This window comes from Eschrichtius robustus, chromosome 4 (assembly GCF_028021215.1).
Source record: "Eschrichtius robustus isolate mEscRob2 chromosome 4, mEscRob2.pri, whole genome shotgun sequence".
Lineage (NCBI taxonomy): Eukaryota > Metazoa > Chordata > Mammalia > Artiodactyla > Eschrichtiidae > Eschrichtius > Eschrichtius robustus.
This window is the reverse complement of record NC_090827.1, coordinates 60,514,691-60,537,942: the sequence shown is the minus strand read 5'-3', so window position 1 is coordinate 60,537,942 and position 23,252 is coordinate 60,514,691. Positions and strand designations below refer to the sequence as shown.

Genomic DNA, 23,252 nt, shown 5'->3' with positions numbered 1-23,252 from the left:
TCTTCCCATACACTGAAACACAGTCATCCCTTGGTATCCACAGAGGTTGGTTCCAGGACCACCTCCAGCCCCATGGATACCAGAATTCATGGGTACTCAAGTCCTTTATATAACATGGCATAGTATTTGCATATAACCTACACACATCCTCTCATATACTTCAAATTATCTCTAGATTATTTGTAATAACTAATGTAATGCAAATGCTACATAAATAGCCATAAATACAATGTAAATGCTCTGTAAATAGTTGCCAGTGTGCAGCAAATTCAACTTTGCTTTTTGGGACTTTCTGGAATTTTTTTCCCAAATATTTTTGATGTGTGGTTGGTTGAATCCACAAATGTGGAACCCATGGATACAGAGGGCAGACTGTATTAGCCCCATAAGAGGAAGAGACTGTGTCTATTTGTTTACCACTGTATCCCAGTGCCTAGAATACAGACATAGCAGAAATTCAATAGATATTTGGTGATTGAGTGAATAGTTAGATTATGGAGTTCTTATTTGATTTTGTTATGCTACATTGCACATAACCTTTCATAGCTTTTTGAAATAAATTGCATTTCCTAAGGATGGTCTCTGAAATACAGAAGAGTGAAATACATCTTCGTCACACATCTACAAAAGGAAAGATATCAGCAACACTCTAAATGCTTAGTATCTATAAATTGAAATACTGTGCAAGACTTTTAAATGTTTACAGAAAGATTGTACTACGACAAGCATGTTTGCTCTATTACATGAAAAAGAGCAGGATACAAGTATGTATGACTCTATGATTATAAATACGGCTCTTTTTTAATGCTTAGAGATGAGATTGTGAGGACATAAACCAAAATGTTTGCAGCATTGTCTTTGGGTGATATAATTCAAGTCCACTGTTTTTCTCTCTTCCTCTTTCTACTTTTGCATATTTTCTATCATGAACATGTGTTACTCATGATAAGAAACAAAAATAACTTTAAGAAATGCTCTAATCTGCATAGAAATCTCACCATAAAAAAGGAGGCATTTTTACTGATTTTTATATGAATCTGAAGCAATAGTTTACAAAATGAAAAAATCAAGCCAGAGTTGTTATTTACATTACCAAACGGAGGAGGGGAGTTTTCTCCTTATAGTAATGTTTTCTCTTTATAGTAATGTTCAGGCTAATAAACAAAAGCTGAATAATAAAATAATCTTCAACCCCTAATAAAGTACTGGATATAAGACAATGTTCGTCAGTCACTATGTGTCTCCTAATGGAAAAACACAACATAACGTACAAATAGTCTTGACAAAAATTTAATTTAAATCTGATCAAGCTTCTAGATTAAATAAAACAGACTAAATAAAGCCTATTAAAGGAAATTTTATTTTTACCTTTTTAATCAGAATTTAAAATTCACATGTAGATTGCATTATATTTCTATGGCACTACTGATATTATTGATATTATTCAGATTCTGATTTAAACACAAAAGTTGATATATATAGAGAGAGAGATAGATATAATTGTTTCTTCTATATATTATTTCTTCATTGCTTTAGGTGTGATAATATTGTGGTTATGTTTTTTATCTTTTAGAGGTATATCTGAAATACGTAGGGATAATATGATATTATGACTGAGATTTGCTTCAAGATAATGTGAAGGGGGAAAGTGAGTAAGTAAGCGTATAAATAAAGTTGGTCATGTGTTGATCATGTTGAAACTAGGCAATGAATATGGGGTTCACTGTATTAGTTGCTCCACTTTTGCATGTTTTACGTTTTCAATAATAAAAAGTTAGATGGAGGGTAGAGGAGGCTACAACCAGGCTTACTGTTAAGAAGAGCAAGATATGGGCTTCCCTGGTGGCGCAGTGGTTGAGAATCTGCCTGCCAATGCAGGGGACGCGGGCTCGAGCCCTGGTCTGGGAAGATCCCACATGCCGCAGAGCGACTAGGCCCGTGAGCCACAACTACTGAGCCTGCGCGTCTGGAACCTGTGCTCCGCAACAAGAGAGGCCACGATAGTGAGAGGCCCGCGCACCGCGATGAAGAGTGGCCCCCGCTTGCCGCAGCTGGGGAAAGCCCTCGCACAGAAACGAAGACCCAACACAGCCAAGAATGGATAAATTAATTAATTAGTTAATTAAAAAATAATAATAAAAATAAAATAAATAAAATAAAAGAAGAGCAGGATAGTAAGTAGTCTGCCACGTCACAGAAGCCTGAACAGTCATGCCTCATTACAGACTCCCTTATCACCTACCCCATCCTCCCTTCTCCGTCCTTTTTCTATGCTCATGCTCCTTTCCGTTGTTTAGCTTTTACTTTGGAAATTCAGCCTTGACTTAACTCTCATACCAGACCCTCTGGCTGATAGACCTTAACTTCATATTTCAGTTACTATTGCTGGGTAACAAATCATCCCAAAACTTGGTGGGCTAAAACAACAACAATCATTTTCTTATCTCTCATGGTTCTGGGGGTTGACTAGGTTGAGTTGTGCTGTTCTCACTCACAGTCTGTCACATAGTTACAATCAGAAGGTTTCCTCACTCCTAAATCTGGCAATCAATGCTGGCTGTTGGTTGGGATGTCAGCTGAGGCTGTCAGCCAGAACACCTACTGGTTGGGCTCTCCATGTGACCTGGGCTTCCACATAGCACGGTGGTGAGGTACCAAGAGCTAGCATCCCAGTACTAACCCAGAGAGCAAGTCTATCACCTTTATAACCTAGTTTAGGAAACATCACTTCAACCACAGTCACTAGCCACACACATTCACGGGGAGAAAAGTAGGTCCCACGTCTTGATGAGAGGAGTGTCAATGTCACATTGAAAGATGAGCATGTGGAATGAAGATCTTGTTGCAGCCATCTTAGAATATTCAATCTGTCGTATTTTGGGTCCCCCTTGGCACGCACATTAGTTTCTCTGGCTCTGACCAGTTCCCAATTGTCAGCAAGCCAAACAGCACTTTTCCGCTTAGAGCTATCATACATCTGGCCCTTCTCAGCTTGCAGATTCCCCTTGGCACCAAAATTTACATTCCAGCACTGGTGCTGCCGGCTACCCAGACTTCGACCTCCACCCCTGACTGCTCACCATTCCTCCTCCCTCCTCTCTTGCCCATTCCAAGATGTATAAGGACATAGCAGCAGATTACACTGGCCATATACTCTTGAAAATACTCTACCTTTACAAACCTGGCCCAAGGAATACAAATAGGCAGATATGAAATATTGTGGTAACAGACATGCTTAATTAAATTTTACAACTGTTCAAAGACTGTGCATTCTTGATGTTGGCTTGTGTCATTATTTTACAATAGACAATAAAATTTCTCAATGTCAGTATCCTGGGTAAGTTCTTCCTTTTAAGTACCAGGTAGAAAAAAAAAAATCATTCTGTACAAAACATTCCTGTCACCAGAAACGTTGTAGCACCCTCTGCTGTCAGGAAACAAAGTTTAAGGTACTCTGGGTTCATTTTCCCTGCAGGATTCTCCAGCATCTTTGTACCATAGGCTGCCAATCATCTTACCCAGATGCAAAAGCATAAATCAGAAAGGGGAGGAAAATCATGGGGCTTAATTTGGGCAAGATAGTAAAGGTAAAGAATGAAAATCCAATCAGTGTATGTAGCTGAATGGTAATAAGTAGGAAAGGGAAAAGGGAGCCAGGTAGAAAATCTCAAGAGGTAGCAAGCAGATATCAGACATCATAATATAGCAATCTCTGTCTAAACTCTTTACGTAAGTAAGGTTAATCTCCACAAATAACCCATGAAACACAGAAAGGTTAAACAAGTTGTCCAGGGTCACATAGCAAGTAAATGGCAGAGCCAGGATACAAATCCCAGCGATCTGTCTCCAGAGTCTGTGTCCTTAACCACTCTGCTCTACTGCCTAAGAAATAAATATGACTACTGTGGGTAGGGGGTACGGGGAGAGTTACTCCTTTAAAGGTAACAAGAATTATTATTAGATATTATTGCTCTTATCTAAAAGAAAACTGATTGTCAGGAAAATTACTTGCCTCAAGCTAAGCAGAGAAATTAGGAAGTAATCCAAGTCCCCTATCCACAATAAAACCATTCTGAAGTTTAGAAGATTCTTTCCCTCCTAAATTTAGGAACAATTTTGTTCTTTTGAGAAATCAAAATGTATTACGATGACCCCAAAAGTAATGCCTCTCATCACAACCTCACTAAAATCCATCAGCTGCTTTTACAAAGAGAATGGATTCCCCCTATAACAAGTTCAAGGTCTACACAACCAGACTGATTCATCCACCAACCAACCAATCAGCTGAGCAGAGTCTCTCAGAGTGTTCCAAATCCAAAGGCTGGTTCACTTGCCAAGGGAGAGAAGAAAAATACCTTTCCTCATAAAGGACAAGGCAACCAGTTCCTGTCTTCCTCAGTGGAAAAATGAGTCTAACGGGTCTGGGGCAGAGTCAGAGGGATGTCCAAGGGGTTAGATAGCTCTGGGCTGCAGGCTGAATGGAAAGGACCACATTCCTGGTGCTAGAAGAACCTCATGGCTGTGAGGCCCTCTAGGCAGAGCAAGGAGCAAGGCCCAATCCACTTGAGGCCATTTGTCACTGGGCAGACTCCCAAGCCCTCCGCAGCCAGAACTCAGATGATAATGGTAGGGCCCAGACTCAGTTCCAGTCACTGGAGACTTGGGGATATTGCTACAGTTCACTGGGAGCACATGCTGGAGATCACCTCAATACTGCAAACAAGAAGGATATGAGCCTTGATGTCTACTGAGGGCCCAGTACACACAGGCACTATTTTTAGTGCTTTAGACTTTATCTTATTTAAACCTCACCACACGAACCCTATGAGGCTGTCACTACCACCCTTATTTCACAAAGAGTAATATGTCTGGGAAGTTAAGAACTGACCAAGGTCACATGCCAGTATGTGTTAGATTAGATTGACAGAATTTGAACTTCTGTCTCTCTGCTTTCAAAGTCCAAGCCATTTCTATTTTATCAGGCTGCTCACAACAACATACAATTCATGATATTGGGCAACTCAGAGTTGTTTCTGGCCCTTCCCCAAAAATTTTAGACTAGCCTAAGAGCCCAAATGTTTGGATATACAAATACACCTAGATTGCAATGCTCACTATGACGTTGGGGAGTACAGCTTAGAGAAGATACTTCTTCTATTTACTCCTCCATGTTTCCCATCTTTCTCCCATATTCCTCATGTCTCCCTTCTCCCAACCCAGATCATCTCTCTTGGTCTGTATGTCTTGGGTTGGTGTTTATCAAAGGGGAACAACACTATTTATTCCGGCCTCCAATGCATGTGCATTGTACAGAGCCTCAGAGGAGATAATGGTGCAGAAAATAACAAGAAACTTTCCCTTTGCAGGGCTGCATAGAAAGCTTGGGCAAGTAAATTGAAGTTTGCTGGGCTTCAGTTTGATCAAGCAAAACCAGAGTGGGCTGCACTATATGGTCTTCCAGGTCTAAAGTCTATGATTCCATTATTTTTTTAAAAATCTGTTTATCTTCACAATGAAATAGCCCCAAAGAAATACATCAACTCACAAAGAAAAAGGTCAAAAGGAGATAGATTAATTCTAACAAATACTGCTCTTTGCCTAGAATATCAACATGATTTAATTAAAAAAAAAAAAAAAAAAAAAAGTGCCCAGACTTACTCCAGCCAGCACTGCTTCACCCTCAAGATGACAGACTGGAAGGTAGGCTTTGCCTGGTGTCACAGCCCACCATCCCTGGAGGTCAGGCCAAATTTAGAGTCTATAACAGGAAGAGGTTATTTATCTCATCCTCTACAATTTCCATTTGGCCCACAGGGTCTGACCAGATTCAGATTACCTTCCATCCAATGGATGCCAGGACAGCAGGGCTATCTCAGGGTCTTTGCAACAGGGCTTCTCCATATTCTTTCCTCAGGTAATCAATCCTGCCCACTTTGGAAGTATTAAGAAAGCCTCCATCCTTCTCCCCATGGCTTCCCCATTCACCCTACCCCATCAGAGGGAGTTACCTGATAGTGGTGAGATTTGGGAGTCATTGCACATGCATGGTGAGATTTGGGGAAAAGCCATTGCACATGCGTGGTCTAAGCCCTTTCTTGGCTCTAGCCTTGTCCCCAGCAGTTGCAGTGTTTAGGACTCACTGGTCCCCTCCTCAGGGCAGAGACTCCCCTGTGGAGTAAAGCCTGCCATCAGTGACTGTGTGGGTAAATTCAACTTAGAATAAGGAAGAGAAAACTCAATTTGGCCTTGGTTCCAAGCCTCAATCTCCTTTCCAGCTTTAGCAGCAATATCTCACTCCCATATTTACTTCCAAATTGATTCAGAACTTGATTCATAACTCTGGAGGAATGTAACTCTCTAGTGCTTTAAGAGAAGGCACAGATCATATTAAGTTCAATATCAGGGACTGTACAATTTGCTCTAAAGGAAATTAGAATTCAACAAGGAGATTAAAGTGTAAATAATCTAAGCAATGCAGACTGGAACAAATGCCAATCAGAGATTTCAAGTAAATGCTGTTGTGATGCCCAGTGGGAGGTGGCGAGAAGGGGGCGGGGGACCACAGTCCAGGGCAGTTGTGGATGGGTCTCCAAAAGAAATCTTTTTGATATTGTGACCAGACCGGGGGAGAATGTCCAGAACTGTCTTTTCCTTTCAAGGTTCTCCAGGCTCAGGCAGGCTCAGTTCCTCGGGGTCTCCAACACATTAAGAGGATGAGGAGCAATGGCTGAAATCACAGCAGCCCCTAAAGAGGCTAAAGGAATGTTTATCATACTTAGCTCATTCTGAATTCTGACTCTAGAAAAACAGAATATGCAAGATGGTAATAAGGACAGAGTGAAAACTGGACAGAATAGCTGAAAGCTGGTGGGTGATTAAGGGAAGTTTTGACTCCAATTTGAGTATCATATTGTTTGCCTCTGGGGGAGGTGGGGCAGGGGGAGTGCGACCAGCCTGATGCTTTGATCCTGATCAGAGATTTACAAGAGTAGATGTTTGGCATGCCTAAGCAACAAAATCTGGACAAGGACAATCCTTAATGAACTGGGGAATGGCAAGCATTACAGCAGGGACCCTGTGTATCACCTATCACATAATGGGCCTGTTAGTTTCCATCCATAGGAATTTAAGCTTAACTGCTTATTCTAAAATAGAGAACACGTAAGTCACAGGCCTACAAACCTCCCAAAGACTGTAATTTTGTGGTCCCTGTGTGGCAGAACCAAGCCAAAAAGTTGTCCTGAAGAGGCTATTTCTAAAGGGCTCACGACTTACTGAGCCACTTGAGGCTGTTAGAAATCAGCAAATGCTAAGTCCTTTTAAGGCTCATACAGGGTGCTATAGTTTAGAAAAAGGAGAGGTTAAAAAAGAGTTCTCCATGCTAATCAGCAGTAATGGAGAAGGCAAACTTTGAGCTGGACTAGCAAGAGGCAGGCCTTCGACAACTACATTTTTCTGAGAATGAACATTCCTGAAGGAACCACGTGTGCAAAGGCAAAGAGCAAAAATGCAAAGGCAAAGAGCAAAAATTCAAATGAGGTGTGTTTAGAAATATATGTAAATGAAAAATGAACAATAAAACTGAAAAGATAAAACTAGAACAATAGAGGGCAGACAGCAGAAGCAAGAACTACAATCCTGCAGCCTGTGGAACAAAAACCACATTCACAGAAAGACAGACAAGATGAAAAGGCAGAGGGCTATGTACCAAATGAAGGAACAACATAAAAGCCCAGAAAACCAACTAAATGAAGGGGAGATAGGCAATATTCCAGAAAAAGAATTCAGAATGACAGTGAAAAACAGAATAAAGAAAAAAGAATGAAAAGAAATGAAGACAGCCTAAGAGACCTCTGGGACAACATTAAACGCAACAACATTCACATTATAGGGGTCTCAGAAGGAGAAGAGAGAGAGAAGGACAAGAGAAAATATTTGAAGAGATTATAGACGAAGACTTCCCTAACATGGGAAAGGAAATAGCCACCCAAGTAGAGGAAGCGCAGCGAGTTCCATACACGATAAACCCAAGGAGAAACACACCGAGACACATAGTAATCAAATTGGCAAAAATTAAAGACAGAGAAAAATTACTGAAAGCAGCAAGGGAAAAATGACAAATAACATACAAGGGAACTCCCATAAGGTTAACAGCTGATTTCTCAGAAGAAACTCTACAAGCTAGAAGGGAGTGGCATGATATACTTAAAGTGATGAAAGGGAAGAACCTACAACCAAGATTACTCTACAAGGCAAGAATCTCATTCAAATTTGATGGAGAAATCAAAAGCTTCACAGACAAGCAAAAGCTAAGAGAATTCAGCACCACCAAACCAGCTCTACAACAAATGCTAAAGGAACTTCTCTAACTGCGAAACACAAGAGAAGAAAAGGACCTACAAAAACAAACCCAAAACAATTAAGAAAATGGTCATAGGAACATAGATATCGATAATTACCTTAAACGTGAATGGATTAAATGCTCCAACCAAAAGACACAGGCTTGCTGAATGGATACAAAAACAAGACCCATATATATGCTGTCTACAAGAGACCCACTTCAGACCTAGGGACACATACAGACTGAAAGTGAGGGGATGGAAAAAGATATTCCATGCAAATGGAAATTAAAAGAAAGTGGGAGTAGCAATACTAATATCAGATAAAATAGGCTCTACTAAAAAAAAAAAAAAAAAAATAGACTCTAAAATAAAGAATGTTACAAGAGACAAGGAAGGACACTACATAATGATCCAGGGATCAATCCAAGAAGAAGATATAACAATTGTAAATATATATGCACCCAACATAGGAGCACCTCAATACATAAGGCAACTACTAAGAGCTCTAAAAGAGGAAATCGACAGTAACAAAATAATAGTGGGGGATTTTAACACCTCATTTACACCAATGGACAGATCATCCAAAACGAAAATAAATAAGGAAACAGAAGCTTTAAATGACACAATAGACGAGATAGATTTAATTGATATTTATAGGACATTCCATCCAAAAACAGCAGATTACACTTTCTTATCAAGTGTGCACAGAACATTCTCCAGGATAGATCACATCTTGGGTCACAAATCAAGCCTCAGTAAATTTAAGAAAACTGAAATCATATCAAGCATCTTTTCTGACCACAACACTATGAGATTAGAAATGAATTACAGGGAAAAAAACGTAAAAAACACAAACACATGGAGGCTAAACAACACATTACTAAATAACCAAGAGATCACTGAAGAAATCAAAGAGGAAATCAAAAAATACCTAGAGACAAATGACAATGCAAACACGACGATCCAAAATCTATGGGATGCAGCAAAAGCAGTTCTAAGAGGGAAGTTTATAGCAATTAAATCTCATCTCAAGAAACAAGAAAAATTTCAAATAAACAATCTAACCTTATACCTAAAGGAACTAGAGAAAGAAGAACAAACAAAACCCAAAGTTAGCAGAAGGCAAGAAATCATCAAGACCAGAGCAGAAATGAAACAGAAACAAAGAAAACAATAGCAAAAATCAATAACACTAAAAGCTGGTTCTTTGAGAAGATAAACAAAATTGATAAACCATTAGCCAGACTCATCAGGAAAGAGAGGGAGAGGACTCAAATCAAGAAAATTAGAAGATACAACAGACACCGCAGAAATACAAAGCATCCTGAGAGACTACTACAAGCAACTCTATGCCAATAAAATGGACAACCTGGAAGAAATGGACAAATTCTTAGAAAGGTATAACCTTCCAAGATTGAACCAGGAAGACATAGAAAATATGAACAGACCAATCACAAGTAATGAAATTGAAACTGTGATAAAAAATCTTCCAACAAACAAAAGTCCAGGACCAGATGGCTTCACAGGTGAATTCTATCAAATTTTACAAAAGAGCTAACACCAATCCTTCTCAAACTCTTCCAAAAAATTGCAGAGGAAGGAACACTCCCAAACTCATTCTATGAGGCCACCATCACCCTGATACCAAAACCAGACAAAGATACTACAAAAAAAAGAAAATTACAGACCAATATCACTAATGAATATAGATGCAAAAACCCTCAACAAAATACTAGCAAACAGAATCCAACAACACATTAAAAGGATCATACACCATGATCAAGTGGGATTTATCCCAGGGATGCAAGGATTCTTCAATATATGCAAATCAATCAATGTGATACACCATATTAACAAACTGAATAAAAACCACATGATCATCTCAATAGATGCAGAAAGAGCCTTTGACAAAATTCAATACCCATTTATGATAAAAACTCTCCAGAAAGTGGGCATAGAGGGAACCTATCTCAACATAATAAAGGCCATATATGACAAACCCACAGCAAACAACATTCTCAATGGTGAAAAACTGAAAGCATATCCTCTAAGATCAGGAACAAGACAAGGATGTCGACTCTCACCACTATTATTCAACACAGTTTTGGAAGTCCTAGTCACAGCAATCAGAGAGGAAGAAGAAATAAAAGGAATACAAATTGGAAAAGAAGATGTAAAACTGTCACTGTTGCAGATGACATGATACTATACATAGAGAATCCTAAAACTGCCACCAGAAAACTACTACAGCTAATTAATGAATTTGGTAAAGTTGCAGGATACAAAATTAATGCACAGAAATCTCTTGCATTCCTATATACTAATGATGAAAAATCTGAAAGAGAAATTAAGGAAACACTCTCATTTACCACTGAAACAAAAATAATAAAATACCTAGGAATAAACCTACCTAGGGAGACAGAAGACCTGTATGCAGAAAACTATAAGACACTGATGAAAGAAATTAAAGATGATACCAACAGGTGGAGAGATATACCATGTTCTTGGATTGGAAGAATCAATATTGTGAAAATGACTATACTCCCCAAAGCAATCTACAGAGTCAATGCAATCCCTATCAAATTACCAATGGCATTTTTTACAGAACTAGAACAAAAATCTTAAAATTTCTACGGAAACACAAAAGACCCCGAATAGCCAAAGCAGTCTTGAGGGAAAAAAATGGAGCTGGAAGAATCAGACTCCTTGACTTCAGACTATACTACAAAGCTACAGTAATCAAAACAATATGGTACTGGCACAAAAACACAAACATAGATCAATGGAACAAGACAGAAAGCCCAGAGATAAACCCACGCACCTATGGTCAACTAATCTATCATAAAGGAGGCAAGGATATACAATGGAGAAAAGACAGCCTCTTCAATAAGTGGTGCTGGGAAAACTGGACAGCTACATGTAAAAGAATGAAATTAGAATACTCCCTAACACCATACACAAAAATAAACTCAAAATGGATTAGATACCTAAATATAAGACTGGACACTATAAAACTCTTAGAGGAAAACATAGGAAGAACACTCTTTGACATAAATCACAGCAAGATCTTTTTTCTACCCACCTCCTAGGGTAATGGAAATAAAAACAAAAATAAACAAATGGGACCTAATGAAACTTCAAAGCTTTTGCACAGCAAATGAAACCATAAACAAGACGAAAAGACAACCCTCAGAATGGGAGAAAATATTTGCAAACAAATCAACGGACAAAGGATTAATCTCCAAAATATATAAACAGCTCACGCAGCTCAATATTAAAAAAACAAACAACCCAATCCAAAAATGGGCAGAAGACCTAAATAGACATTTCTCCAAAGAAGACATACAGATGGCCTAGAAGCACATGAAAAGCTGCTCAACATCACTAATTATTAGAGAAATGCAAATCAAAACTACAATGAGGTATCACGTCACACCAGTTAGAATGGGCATCATCAGAAAATCTACAAACCACAAATGCTGGAGAGGGTGTGGAGAAAAGGGAACCCTCTTGCACTGTTGGTGGGAATGTAAATTGATACAGCCACTATGGAGAACAGTATGGAGGTTCCTTAAAAAACTAAAAATAGAACTACCATATGATCCAGCAATCCCACTACTGGGCATATACCCTGAGAAAACCATAATTCAAAAAGACACATGCACCCCAGTGTTCATTGCAGCACTATTTACAGCCAGGTCATGGAAGCAACCTAAATGCCCATCGACAGACGAATGGATAAAGAAGATGTGGTACATATATACAATGGAATATTACTCAGCCATAAAAGGGAACGAAATTGGGTCATTTGTTGAGACGTGGATGGATCTAGAGACTGTCATACAGTGAAGTCAGAAAGAGGAAAACAAATATCATATATTAACGCATATATGTGGAACCTAGAAAATGGTACAGATGAACCAGTTTGCAGGGCAGAAATTGAGACACAGACGTAGAGGACAAACATATGGACAGCAAGGGGGGAAAGCTGTGGGGGGGGGGTGGTGGTGGTGGGATGAATTGGGAGATTGGGATTGACATGTGTACACTGATGTGTATAAAATTGATTACTAGTAAGAACCTGCTGTATAAAAAATAAAATGAAAAAAAATGCTAACTGAATTAATGAAGATTATCAAAAAAACCAAAAAAAAACTGGAACAATACTGTAAAGATGTCAATGTGTGGAATCTGGGCTTAATCAAATATACGGTAGGGAACCTGTACATTATTTTGACTAAAATTATAACAAGTCTAAGTTTAGGAAAAGTAATCTGGCAAGATGGACGTGAGGGAGACAGAAAGTGAAATCAGATGGAAGACAACCAAGTAGGTATGAAACTATTATGGGAATGAAAACAGATGTGTAAGAACAAATTACAAAGCAGACCTGCCCAAAGGTGGCATGTAATACAAACGATTAACTGGACAAGCACAAGGGAAAAACACTGACATGAAAATGACAATAAGAAATAAGTCCACTTAGTAAGAAATAAATTCAGTGAAATAATACAAATGGCAAAAACTGTAAGAGAACTTAGAGATGATTAAAAAAAATGACAGACTTTTGAACATCCATTTCAAGTTAATTCACTTCAAATTAATTTATTCACTACTGAACACCTATCAGGTGTCAAGCACGTATAAGATAGGATGTTGACTCCTTACTACTCACATTTGTTGTGATTCATAACAAAAATTTTTTTAATTAAAAGAAAATTAAATGTGTACAATATGAAAATAGGTTTTAATGGAAAAAAAACAAGAATGAGTTTAAAAATCTATGACACCATAAACATACTACTTCAAACATGAGCTAAAGTCAATATCATACAGAACTCCACAAACTGGTTAAGAAGACTCTAGAAACTACAAGAGGTAAAAAGTGAACAACCTGATATACACACTTCATTAATGATAAAAGGGGCCAACAGGCTTCCATGCACCAAGAAATTCATAAACATATTGAGTTACTGGTTTTTACAGTAAGTACACTGTACATACAAATTCTGTGGCAAGGCAATCTGACTTATTTTAGGGACAGACAATTCTGCTCTACCTTATTTCAGGGACAGACAATTCTACCATACCACCATACCAAAGATCAGACTAAGCGTTTAACATTCCTACAAGCTTCTTTAAAATCTCTATGAACAAGAAAAGAACGAAGTTATCCATTAAAATATATTAAGAGTAGTCATCTCTGAAAGATAAGGTTTTTTTAACCTTCTTTTCCTCTTTCCTACAATAAAGATATTTTTGAATTAGGACAAGCCAAAAAAATTTTTAAGATTTTCCATTTTAAGTATTATGTACTGAATGCTAAGGAACTTCTGACTGTGAATGAGAACTGTTGAAGGATTTTAAGCATTGAATTGACATGTCATGGACAAACCCTTGAAGACACCCTTGGTACATAAACTTCAAGGGCATTTGAAAACTGCTTCAAGCACATGACTGGATATCATAAACAAGCTTTTACATTACCAATTCTGCATCATTTTGGACAGATTTGCATCCTGAGTTGAAGACATAACTAATCAGATTTAGAGTTAAAAGAAGACATCTAAAAATGGAAGGTCTATCAAATCACAAGCTCCTCCATGACAGATGACTTAGCTATCAAGGGTAGTTTAGCAAAATGGAAGTTTGAGTCAAAGGCAGCATGGTATAGTGGGTTTGGGGTCATAGACCTGGATCTGATTCCCAGCTCCAATACTGAGTGCCTGTCACTAACTCAAGCATGTCATTTAACCTCTGAACTCCAGCCTTCTCATCTATGAAATGACAGCACCTACCCTACAGAATTATGGTAGTGATTAATGCTAATCACTAAGCCTGGCAAACAGTAGATGCTCAAATCAGAATTTTGTTACTATTACAATACTCCCTCCTACTCAAAGAGCCAATGATTCTATGATTAAAAGCAACAGTATGATTTAAATTAGTTTAGCAGGATTAGATAACAGAAATAAAAAGTAATACAACTGGAAAACTAGTCTTTCCTTGTCTGTATACTGACTGGTAATACCTAGCAAAATATCCCATTCCTTCCCCAAATCAAGATCAGCACGAGTGCTCTGCCCAGGCGGAGGAAACGGACAAAGGGAGAGAACACAAGAGCAGAACACGGAAGACAGGAAGACAGGATACAATAAAGAAGATCTGGGCCCAAAACTGGAAATCAATACTGCTGCCTTGACTTCCCTGCCAGCCCAGTGGTCAAGATTCCGTGCTTCCACTGCAGGGTGTGCAGGTTCGATCCCTGGTCAGGGAACTAAGATCCCCACAGGCCACACGGAGTGGCCAAAACAAACAGACAAACAAATATTGCTACCTTTGTCCAGGTAGAGATTTCAACAAAGAAATAAATGTACCAGAAATGTTAGGATTTTTAGTTAAAAGGCTATCTTCCTTATTCACAGGAGATTCAACTAGCTCAAAGCTGGAAACATAACTGGTGTTTAATAAATACCTGTCGACTGATATGTACACATTTTACTTCCTAACCTAAAGCTTTTTATAAACAGACTAAGTTGGATACTGGGACACTGCTGTAAAAAAAGTTCAGGTCATCAAACATTTTTGTGTACCATGTTCCTGAATTAAGAGGTATATTTAATTCCATCACGAGTCCCTGAAAAAGTTACATTTCATGTCCCTTCTACTCATCCATACCTACTTTCAAGCATTTAGAGAAGAAAGAATCCACCCCATTCACAACAAAGACAACCAGTGCATAAAGAAAAACAAGGAAAAAGCTAGTCAAGTGTGAAGGACACTAGAATGTAACACCATGAAGGCAGGGACTTTCATCTGTATTCGTTCACTGTTATCTCTATAGCATCTAGAACCATACCCAGCACATCACAGTTGCTCACTAAATAACTGCTGACTGAATGAATAAATTATTCTTTGAAAAAATAATTTTGGACAACCAAAACGATTATTTTCAATGTTGATGGCTTTCTTAAGGCTCAGAAGAGTTCTATTATTTTACCTTTTTCCCAATTACTCTTATGGAAGATTACTTCAAAATAAAGAAAAGAGGATTGCTCTGAGCCAAAAATAGATAGCCTTGGAAAAAAACTTTCTATAAAATACTGTTTCAATATAATTTTATTAGCAGTTATTACATCAAAAGTCACATTTACAGGATCCAAAGGACTGTCTTAGAAAATTCTAAAGTATATGTAATTAGACTTTAACAGTAAGATAGAACATATTCTCATAGCACAGCCCTTAAAAAGTCAAGAATAATACTGAGAATTAAGTACAGTTCTATCAAGAACTAGAAATGAATTCTGTGTGCATAGTGGCACTTAAAACAAAGTTCCATGTAAGTATAATACATCTATGGATGTGAATTTCAGTGGTAAACAACTGACACCAAAGGAATTTCCAATCAAAACACAAGCATGATGGCTTTCATTCAATGTAGAGCTGTGATAATTCTATAAAGAGACTGTGAATCCTTAAGTCCTATGATTTTACCCTGTGACACTAATACAAAACAAATCAACTCTAATGCACAGATTCTGACACATCATGATAAAAAGATAGCCTTTTTCTATATCAGAAAATGCTGAGTTGTCCAGTGCAGTATAGGCTGGTCATTGCTGATCTACTGAAATTCTACATCCTCCAGACTGAGCAGTATTGTAGGACTCACAAATATTACATTTCATGCCTAATATATGGAACTGGACTGTAGATTTTCCATTGCAATCATTGCAGAGAATCTGAAAAGAGATGAATTAAAATTAAGTATACTAAACCTTATAGATAGAAAGTGGCATTGTCTGCTCAAAACAATTCCTCGAAAATCATACTTAAGATATGAAAACATACCTTTTATTTGTTCACTAAAAACTCTAATAAGAAAGTAGCTTTGAATTTAGAAAATGAAAATGTGGATTTGAGCTAAGAAGTCTTATTTTAAAGTAGTTCCCAAATAGTATAAATAGTAGTAGCACAAAAATTAACATAGGCATCATAATCAGATCAAGACCTATACTAATTCAAAACAACACACAATTTCATTATTTTTTGTTGACACTTAGAATATTATCTTAGTTAACAAAACAAATTTTTACATACTTATAATATTTTTGCTTATTCTTTAATATACTAAGTTCCTAGCCTTCCATGCCTCAAAAATGAATTAAAGTCCAAAAGAATACTTTCTAAAGTTGAACAAAGAAAAGCTTTTGGCTCGTCCCTAAAATGACAATAAGATGCCACTTAGGAATTAATCTCTTCTAGTACTGAGATCCTGAAAAATAAAAAAGGTGTTAACCTGAAAAAAGATCAATAAATTACTATGTGCGAAAAGCATTAGCTTTAGAAGAGCCACACCATAATAAGTAGGAAACATCCAAATTTTCTCTAAATTATAATTTGGAAAGTAATTCTTTTAAGAATATGATCTAAATGTAGAAAATAGATTACTCGTTGCCTAGAGCTAGAGGATTAAGGAATGACTGCTAATGGCTATGGGGTTTCCTTTTGGGGTGATGAAAATATTCTAAAATTGATGGTGGTTATGTTTGCACAACTCCAAGAATACACTAAAAAGCACTGAACTGGACATTTTAAATGGATGAGTTGTATGGTATGTGAATTATATCTCAATAAGGCTGTTATTTCAAAAAATGATCTAAATAGGACACAGCACACTACAGCCTCTAATAACACATGACACTACTATCAGTATTACAAAAGTGATCTTTCATTGATCTTACTAACAATTCAATTATCCACATGAATTATGAAATGCTCCAGTGTGAATTAAACAGAAAATAATTTTTATCTGGCTTTGTTAAGTGGTTTTTATCTTTTTGTGTAGAAGTATTTGAAATGAAGATGTTTTGAAAATTTATATGTCGAAAAATTATTAAAGCACCAGAAAGCTATCTACTTTCCAAGTCTAACCTGTAACTGAATGTACTATGCTGAGACTAGATAGCAGCACATCTCAATTAATGGAGAAAAGATGATCATTCTCCACGAGGCAAAAGGCACAGAAATACCTCTTATATTTTAGATTACAGGCTAAGACCAAATAAAGTCTTAGACTAAAAAGGGTAATAAACATTAAAAACCAAGAAGTAATCATAAAAAAAAAAAATCAGTAAACATGTTTGCCTGAAATAAAATTTAAAATAGTTAAAATTAAAACATAATTAAAATAAAACATCAAACCAGTAATCCACCTCTACTCAGTTACATTACCAACTGACTCTGCTAAGTGATATGTAAATTATTCAGAATAAAGTTTTTGCCTGCCATCTAGTGTTGGGAAGAATTTCACAAAGATATTCTTGGATTTTTTTTCCTGGTCTTTTGAGTTCAGAGTAACTAAAATTTAAAGATTATTCTGTCCTTCCCATTAATCATCACATTGGCATCTACACCCAAATAGTACTTTTTAGACAGATCTGAGCAAAAGGGAAAAAATACACATGAACATCAACAAGGAACCTGAAAAGTATTTTTAAGCATTGATTCTACTCACATCCACAGTCATGTTCTGATATTCTGATGGCATAGGAGTGTGTGCTACCTCATCATCCAGCTGTCTCCAGTACCTAGTCATATCTAAAGCAGAGTGCATACATAATGGACATCTGTAGCCTCTAGGAGAGATAAAAGATTTATTTCCCAAACGTTAAATGGGGAGTATATCAACTCAGGTATATAAGAAGATGCATGCTAACTGGTACATAAACCATCCAAGACAGGTATTATTTTATATTTCAAGATCATCTTACAAATCTGGAAACTTTCGTAATATAAAAGTTTTCAATTAAATCCTGTGTCATAGGGTATTTTTTAAACCTACTTCTTTTTCCTCAGTTCTCTAAAATGAAGAGGAATTACTCAATATTCTCTGTAGAATATACTCAATATATTTTAAAAACCAATTAAACTGCTTTTTAGCTAAACAGCCTCAATTTCTTAATCTATTCAAGCAAAGGAGAGATTGTATTCCTTAAAACTTATTCAGATCATATTATTTCCTTTCTAAAAATTCTGAAAAAGTTCCCTTCTATCCGGCTCTTAAAGTTTCTACTCATTAGTTTGCAAGACCAAAATACATTTACACAGTCTCCTCTTTCCTAACTATTTGTATCTCACTTTAGCATCCTTTCCCCACAACAAAATCAGCATTAGATAAATCTTATCAGCTTTTTTTGACAGGTCATTATACTGGGCCAATAAAACAACTAAGAATTTTGAGCAACATGCCTCAGCATTTTTATTTTTTACAACGCTATGACTGCCTCTGGCAGAGACTGAGCTCCCCAATAAGTATAGCCAGAAAATGAGAGTTATCTGTCTCAAGTTGTGAGATGAGATAAGGCATAACAGAAACATGAGGACAAAGGTATAGTCCTATGCCCCCACCATGCTTTTTGCTCAATTTAACACCACCCATCTACCCAACCCATCTCGAGAGAAATATCTACCATGTCCAATATGGTGCAAGTAACTGCACCATATTGCCCATTTCCCCTTCCCCTCAAAAAAACAAAAAAAAGGGAAGAAAAGGAAAGAAAACAGAGGTCTTACAATTACAGTTTTTTTAAATCCCATGAAACACTCACTCTTTCAACATTTCTTCATAACACGTTCTGAAAAATATAATATTATTTTAATAAAGCAAAAAGTACCCCCACTATTTCCAAACATTTTTTAGGAAAAAAACCAGTTACTTTACCTGTGTAAAAGATGTCCACATGGCAAGACATGAGCAACAATACGGGATGTGTGAATGTCCTGTAAAAGGAAATAAATGTTAGTGCTTAACTACATGAAGACAATATAAATAGCCAGTATTTTAAATTCAAGAGGGGATATTTCCAAAACAAAAAATATTTTAAGCTTACCTCCAAACATATTGGACAATTCTGCCGGGAAACATTTTCAATACACTGTTTAAAAGCAAAACTAAAATTACCAAAGCTTAACTAGATGGAAATGATATAACCATAGTATTAATAATAAAAACTAACTAAGGAAACAATACCAACTTATTAAAGATAATAATGAACATTAATACACGTTTCTTATATGTCAGACAAAAATTGAACAGTTAACTCTCACAACTATGGCTTTGCACATTACCTGAAACAATGAAATTGCTTAATATGTCTTCTTCAAATTATCTTCATTTTATATATAAATAATAACAGTTCATATTATAGAGATTGTACTACATGCCATATGCTGTGGTGGCCCCCCAAGCTGTAAGCTTATTCAGCTTTCTGCTTTCCGGAGAACTGCTTGTCTCTTTCTTGGTATGCACTCCTGACGCTGCGGTATTGAGCGTAAAAAAGGAAAATGGCTTGCGGCCAGTTTCGTTCCAGGTGCCTGCTCTGGATCTAAGAGCCCCTGGTTGTTCCCCAGAAGAAGGACGTGCTGCCCTGAGGGGGAAGTCTGTACCTCCAAAGAATGGCCCATAAGGCATGCTGACGCATAGATAGTGGCGCATAGATAGTGGCGCATAGATAGTGGCGACAGAATTATGTGGAAATACAAGGTTTACTGATTTATTGTCTAATATTCGTTCCGTACTAAACCTATATATACATTCATGCTCTTTGAATAAACTTGCCTTGCAACCATCAGTTGTCTTGGCCCTTCTGACCCCATACTGGTGCTTTTCAGTTCCTTACCCCTCACCGCCAGGAACTTCTAGCTTTCTGCAGCCGGTCTGCGGCAATATGCCAAGTTCATTACCTGTATTACCTCAATTAATTCCCACAACACTAAATGAAACAGGTACAATTATTACCCCATTTTACAGATGATGTATTTGAGGCCTAGAGAAGCTAAAGAACTCCCAAAATTATATGGTAGCAAGAGGTGGAAATATATTTGAGCTCCAACACGGTGCCCACAGGGCCTGAGTTCTTAACTTGACAAGACAGTGTCTGATTAGGTGTGAGGAGGTAACAGAAAAAGCACCAAGCCATGGATGATGCCCAGGCTTTTTAATTAAGCACCTGAGTAGATGATACGACCATTTACTAATATAAACAATAAAAAATAAGTGAGAAACAAAATAAAAATACCACAAGAGAAAATGAGTATACAGTTTTCTAAAGACAACACAGCAAGCATATCTTGCTATCACCCTAAACTCAAGTCGGTAAAACCAAACCCAATCTTTTATCTCCTACAAATTCACAATCTATTAATCAAGTACTTTAAGCCAGCACTAAAAACCTTGGGTGTCATCTTTATTCAGCCCCATTGTTTCTCCCTTATACTCGTCACAATATCCCCTATGTTCATTATTCATCTCACCACCTTAGTATTTTAGGCCAGTTATTATCTAGTATCTATTTTTAAAACACCCTCGTTAGTGTCTCCATTCTCTAAATTCTTAGATAGAATCAGTACTATAAACGATAGTTTATTAGATTTTCTCCTAAGTAATGGAAAATAATTTTTAACAGGCCTAGGATCATGACATAAAATTTCTACATCCAAATGAAAAATATGTGTCTAATTATGAAAGGAATACTGAATTTTCTTGGAATGCTGTGTTAACAAAAGGTTACACTGCTCTGTATTTCTCCTGTACCACACTTTTTAAAAGTTATTCTTAAAACCAGTATCAATGATAAGAATCCATAAGCCAATTTAGAAGTTGTCTACATTATACTAATAACTGGTGGAAGTATTCTTACACACCCCAGAGAAGAAAAGGAATTGTAGATCAGATATTCTAAGGTGTATACTTTAGAATATCTACTTAATACTGCTTAAAAATAAAAAGCGACATGATTGTACTGGGTAATATCTGAAAATGAGCATGCTTTTAAACAAATGAGGATTTGAGCTGTTTTCAAAAACACTGTAATACTTTTTAAATCATGCAAACTGAATTATATACCTTGTGCTTTCCTTGGAGATTTATTGTGAGGCATAAGTTACATTTCAGACAGTGGAAAAAATCTTCCTTTGGACCAATCCTTAAAAAAGCATGAAAACAAACACGTTTTTTAACTACAATGATAATCTGTTCATCATATATAAGTTTAGTTTCACTGTAAAGAAAGTTCAAACCACACTGAAGAATATGAGTAAACCCCTACCTCCCCAACAGCATTCCCCAAACGTAAAAGCACTATAAGCAGAATGGTACCTACCCTTCCATGTCTTTTTTTCCTATAAAATTGCCCATATAAATATACAGACACACACACTTTGGGTTTTGTTTTTTACATAGATGGATTCTTTCTATATATCCTGTTCTGCAACTTTCTGAAGAAAACAATTATTTCCTGAAGAGCATTCTATGTATGAATACATAGAACCACTTTATTCCTCTCCACAGTTTCATAATATTACATGGTATGGATATATCACAATTTTTTTAATATCCTTTTATTGATATAATTTACTATCTTTAGTTCATACAATGATACAATAAACATCTGTATACAGACATCACTCAACCTACATGTTGATGACTTTTTATAAGATTCCTAAAAGTGAAACTATGGGGTCAGAGGGCATTGCATCATCAGCTCTGATGCTGCCAAACGGACCTCCAAAGACAGTACAGTTTATACTCCCACCAACAGTGTGCGACAGCACCCACGTTCCCCATACCCTAGCCAACACTGTTTACCTATATGACAGACAAATATGAAAAGTCATTTTAATTTGCATTTCTCAAATGATGAGACAGGGAGCATATTTTAATGTTTATGAACCATTTGGATTTCTCCCGTGGATTGCCTGTTCATGTGTTTGGTTCATTTTTCTACTAGGGTATTTGTCTTTCATCAATTTAAAAGAGCTCTTTTTGGTACTCCCATGGTGGTCCAGTGGTTAAGTCTCCATGCTCCCAATGCAGGGGGCCCAGGTTCGATCCCTGGTCAGGGAACTAGATCCCACATGCCACAACAAAGATCCCACACGCGGCAACAAAGATCCTGTGTGCCACAACTAAGGCCCAGCACAGCAAATACATAAATGTTTTTTAAAAAGCTCTTATTTTTAACTGAAGTATATACTTGATTTACAATGTTATATTAGTTTCAAAAATATACAGCATAGTGATTCAATATTTTCATAGAGGACTTCCCTGGTGGCACAGTGGTTGAGAATCTGCCCGCCAATGCAGGTGACACAGGTTCGATCCCTGGTCCGGGAAGATCCCACATGCTGTGGAGCAACTAAGCCCGTGCACCACAACTACTGAGCCTGAGCTTTAGAGCTTGCGAGCCACAACTACTGAGCCTGCATGCTGCAACTACTGAAGCCTGCACACCTAGAGCCCGTGCTCCGCAACAAGAGAAGCCACCGCAATGAGAAGCCCGCACACCACAGCGAAGAGTAGCCCCCGCTCGCCGCAACTAGAGAAAGCCCGCGCGCAGCAACGAAGACCCAACGCCGCCAAAAATAAATAAAAATTTTACAAGAATTTTTTCATAGATTACACTCCATTTAAAGTTATTACAAAATAATGGCTATTATTTCCCTGTGCTGTACAATATATCCTTGTTCCTTATCTATTTTATACATAGTAGTTTGCATCTCTTAATCCCTTACCCCTGTATCTTGCCCCTCCCCCCTTCTCTCTTCCCACTGGTATCCACTAGTTTGTTTTCTATATCTGTGAGTCTGTTTCTGTTTTGTTATATACATTCATTGTTTTATTTTTTAGAGTCTACATGTAAGTGATAACATACAGCATTTGTCTTTGTCTGGCTTTTCACTAAGCATAATACTCTTTAGGTCCACCCACGGCATTGCAAATGGCAGAATTTCATTCTTTTTCTGTAGCTGAGTAATATTCCTCTGTGTGTGTGTGTTTGTGTGTGTGTGTGTTTGTAAGTGATACTGTTATGAACAGTACCACTTGGGGTGCATGTACCTTTTCAAATT

General features: G+C 37.3%; 1 protein-coding gene across 2 annotated transcripts in view; it reads right to left on the bottom strand.

Annotated features, from left to right (window-relative positions):
* Positions 1-15,473: 15,473 nt before the first annotated feature.
* The window catches only part of RCHY1 (ring finger and CHY zinc finger domain containing 1), a 16,116-nt gene continuing 8,337 nt past the window's right edge, over positions 15,474-23,252 (bottom strand). Inside the window, exons 4-9 of one of the 2 annotated variants that reach the window (XM_068542812.1) lie at positions 21,250-21,328; positions 19,235-19,279; positions 19,066-19,124; positions 18,953-18,979; positions 17,860-17,980; positions 15,474-16,084 (exon numbers count right to left, since the gene is read on the bottom strand). In XM_068542812.1, the coding sequence (XP_068398913.1) occupies positions 15,956-16,084; positions 17,860-17,980; positions 18,953-18,979; positions 19,066-19,124; positions 19,235-19,279; positions 21,250-21,328 (460 nt within the window). In that variant the 3' untranslated portion in view covers positions 15,474-15,955. The remainder of the gene's footprint in view (positions 16,085-17,859; positions 17,981-18,952; positions 18,980-19,065; positions 19,125-19,234; positions 19,280-21,249; positions 21,329-23,252) is intronic. The other variant, XM_068542813.1, reaches the window with a different exon arrangement.